Source organism: Tupaia chinensis, unplaced genomic scaffold, assembly GCF_000334495.1.
Source record: "Tupaia chinensis unplaced genomic scaffold, TupChi_1.0 Scaffold144642_1, whole genome shotgun sequence".
Taxonomy (NCBI): domain Eukaryota; kingdom Metazoa; phylum Chordata; class Mammalia; order Scandentia; family Tupaiidae; genus Tupaia; species Tupaia belangeri.
Window position 1 is genome coordinate 166,953 of NW_006204503.1, and position 3,667 is coordinate 170,619.

At 33.2% G+C, this 3,667-nt stretch overlaps 1 protein-coding gene across 1 annotated transcript in view; it reads right to left on the minus strand.

Annotated features, from left to right (window-relative positions):
- Positions 1–877: 877 nt before the first annotated feature.
- Positions 878–3,667, minus strand: part of BRIP1 (BRCA1 interacting DNA helicase 1) — a 172,412-nt gene continuing 169,622 nt past the window's right edge. The window contains exons 21-22 of the mRNA XM_027767776.1: positions 3,101–3,180; positions 878–1,196 (exon numbers count right to left, since the gene is read on the minus strand). Coding sequence (XP_027623577.1) covers positions 1,050–1,196; positions 3,101–3,180 — 227 coding nt within the window. The 3' untranslated portion in view covers positions 878–1,049. The remainder of the gene's footprint in view (positions 1,197–3,100; positions 3,181–3,667) is intronic.

Sequence of the window (3,667 nt, forward strand, 5' to 3'; positions counted from 1 at the left end):
GGGGAATGGCCACACCATAATCCCTTCTCCTCCATTCTCCTCTCAGAATCTTGGGCATGCACGCACATGTGCCTGGCGTTGAGTTTAAGCCATTGGGTCCGGGACTCAAACTGCAGCTGACTACATGGGAGTCCAACGACACAGACATTATGTCAGCTGCTGGTCCCAAATTTTATGACTTTTGACTAAAAAACATTGATGATTTTCTTCTAGGCTTTGTTCTCCGGTTTTAAGGATTTTTGTCTTGTCTTGAGCTGCTGATAGGTTCATATACCTACTATTTGAACAGAATCCCAACCTGTTTCCTGGCTGTAAGTTTTAAGCAGATTTCCTTAGCCTTTCTTTGATTTATTAAAGCTAAATCTGCTTTTCTTGAAATTAAAATATATAGTAAAAAATACATAATTAATGATCACAGTAAGCTATATAGCCTCAGCTAGGTGCTACCTTATAGTATATTCAATCTACTCAGAGTTTCATGCCAAAAGTCAGACATGTATTCATAGATACATATATGTCAGCAGAGCTTGCTATTGAAAGTAGTTAGATTATTTAAGAAATTTTGTGAATCAATAAAATGTGGGAAAAAAAGGAATGGAAAACTGTGGACACCTGAAATAGTGTGAGAGGAGGGTGAGAAATGGCAGAGGGTGAGAAATAGGGGGGAAATATATACATACATATATATACGAAACTAGAAATGGAAAATTATTGATGATAACATATATGATTAAGCCACTATGCAGTATATTCTGAACGGGAAATCACATTTTGTATGCTGTGACAATGCTCAGTGAATGAATGTAAATTAATTAGCTGAAAACAAAAAAAATTTTAAAAAAGAAAAAAAAAGATGAATAATAGAAGTTCCAAGGTTAAATAACTTTCTAAAGTAGGCCAGCAGGTGGAGTTAGAATATGCTTCCAAGCCTAATGGTTAAAAATTCATGTATTATGACAGTCAACTTTAGAGATTAAAGTATAATAATAACACATCAATCTACTTTATTATAATTTATATCTAAGCACACATACACTCTAAATAATTTCTTAAAGGTAATGTCTAATCTCCAACAATGATACTAAGGATGGCATAAAGTAAAATTTATAGTTCCTACCTCCTTCCACATTAGATAATAATTCAGTTCCACAAGCAATACAATAGAGTCCTGACTGGCAAGGCATATTACTTGGGTCCTTTCACAACAGATAAGAAAGATTAATGTTTGAAAGACTAGTTAACATTTAAATATGAATAGCATAACAGCAGTTCGGAAAAAATGGAAAATACACCAAGATAATAGACAATCCAAAATAGTAACAAATCAATACTTAACACCTTTAAAACTTTTGGAGACCAGCAGATGGTATAATGGTTATGTTGCTGGACTCCCATATAGTCGACTGCGGTTCAAGTCCCGGACCCGGTGATTTAAGACACCTTGTGTACATGAGTGCCAAGGATCCCAAGAGGAGAACAGAGGAGAAAGAATTACAGCAAGGCCATCTCCCCTGAGGGGTGATTTCTTGCTTTCTGTCTCTCTCTGGTGAGCACATGAGTCTTATAGTAAAAAATTCTCAAAAAAACAAACAAAACAAAACAAAAACTTTTCAACTGTATTTGAATAATATATAAAAGATGATGGAATCTTATTAGTTAACATAAGTGATATGCCACCTTTATAATTTCATACTCTCTAATAGCAAGGAGTCAAATTAAACACTTTAATATCTAGTTTTGTAAATATTGATACAAAATAATTTTATGTGAAAAATGATAAGCGTAAGATCAAAATCATGTAAATTCCTTAAAAATGAAGAATAAAAAAATACAAAATGTATTATAAAAATGTACTAAAATATCTGCCTAATTATGCCATGTTAACAATATTTCCTTTAATCAGTATTTACCATTAGATTTTTTTAAATTTTTTTTAAATTTTTTTTTTTTACCATTAGATATTCAAAGGTTAATTTCTGGGAACAATAAGCTTTATATAGCTTTTATTTTTTTCCCAATACATTGAAGCTTGTTTATTACAGAGTGGAATTTGATGTAAGATGGGTTGTTCTGGACCTAGTCCAAGAGGTTTACTGAAAGCACCTCATTATATGGTGGTCTTACCAATAAGGTGATCCACTGGCTCTAATCATGGATATTATAACAAGGGCTCCATTGTAGAGTACAGGAAGCCAGGCGGCTAATGGTTCTATCAAATGAAACCTTAAGAAACAATTTTTTTTTTCCAGAGACATGAAAATTGTTTAGGGCTACAGGATCATATAAGCTATGGTCATTCTTCTTAATTTCCATTTTCTGAAGTAATGTCCTTTATTGTATATCTCATAGCTGTCATAGCTGCACAGATACTTCATGTTAAAATTTTAGCTGCCTTAGACATTCATAGTCTAATGCAGTCTTAATTTTTTTTGATTAGGAAAAATTTCATTACGCTAATTACCAATACTATCATTTACAAAAGAATAACTGCTTTTACCTATGGTAATAGACAAGAAACTACCAAGAATTTGTGAAGGTTAAAGTAAACTATTGAGTAACTCATTGAGAAACTGGAGATGAAAAGGCGTATAAGCAAGAATAGTTTTTGGGAAATCAAATGCAATAGGAATGCTGTCAATGAGAGATGACCTGCAATAACCAGTCTTTCAAGTGATTTTACAATCAGAACTTTTAATGAAGTAATTTTCTAAGCAGTTCCAAAGATTTAAATATTTTGCATGTACTTTATTATAGGAAACTATTGGGTTGTCAGAAAAGTCATGAGGCCTTTTTACATAGAAAAAATATGTCATGACTTTTCCACCATCCCAATAATATGACAAACTCCTATTGCAGAAAAATGTGGGAAAGATTTTCTTTCTAAAATTAATGTTCTGAATAGAAAAGTTCATAAGAATAAAAACAAAGCCTTATGTAAACTTAGAAGCAGTGCTAAATTTAAAAGAACATGTAATAATTAAATGCATAGTAGTAACTTAGCAAGTTTCTCATTAATATCGAGAATGACTCTAGAAAATTTTGAATGATTCATCTAAAATTCAAATGTCAAGCTATGAAACATGTATTTTTTACATTATACCTTTCTTCCATGAATAAAACCCTTTCTCCAACAGGTAGTTTTCCTGGTTCGTGGCCTGTATGTTCTACATACTCTCAGCCCTTGAATAAATTAAGTATTAGAGAAAATTATTTCAATGCATTGAATGTTTAAAACAAATTATCTAGTAATTTTTACCTTATATATCTCAAAAATTTTATAAGATAAAGCAGCCAAATAATGTTTTTAGGGAGAGATATTTTTGCTATAGGGTGTGTGCTCTCACGGGAGAGACAGAGACAGAGGACAGAAAGCAAGAAATCACCCTCCCAAGAAGATAGCCACATTGTGATCCTTTCTCCTCCATTCTCCTCTGAGGACTTTGGGCATGCACACACATGCATCTGGCATGAGTTTCAAGCCTCCAGGCCTGGGACACAAATGGTGGTTGGCCAGGAAGGAGTCCAGAGACATAACCATTATGGCACACCACCTGCTGGCCCCACAATACAAAATTTTGAAACATCCCTTGGAATTGCTAAAAGCTTCTGCCCATCTCAGTGCAGATTCTGGTAACAGAAATTTTTAAGCTTCAGAGAGGATTAGATT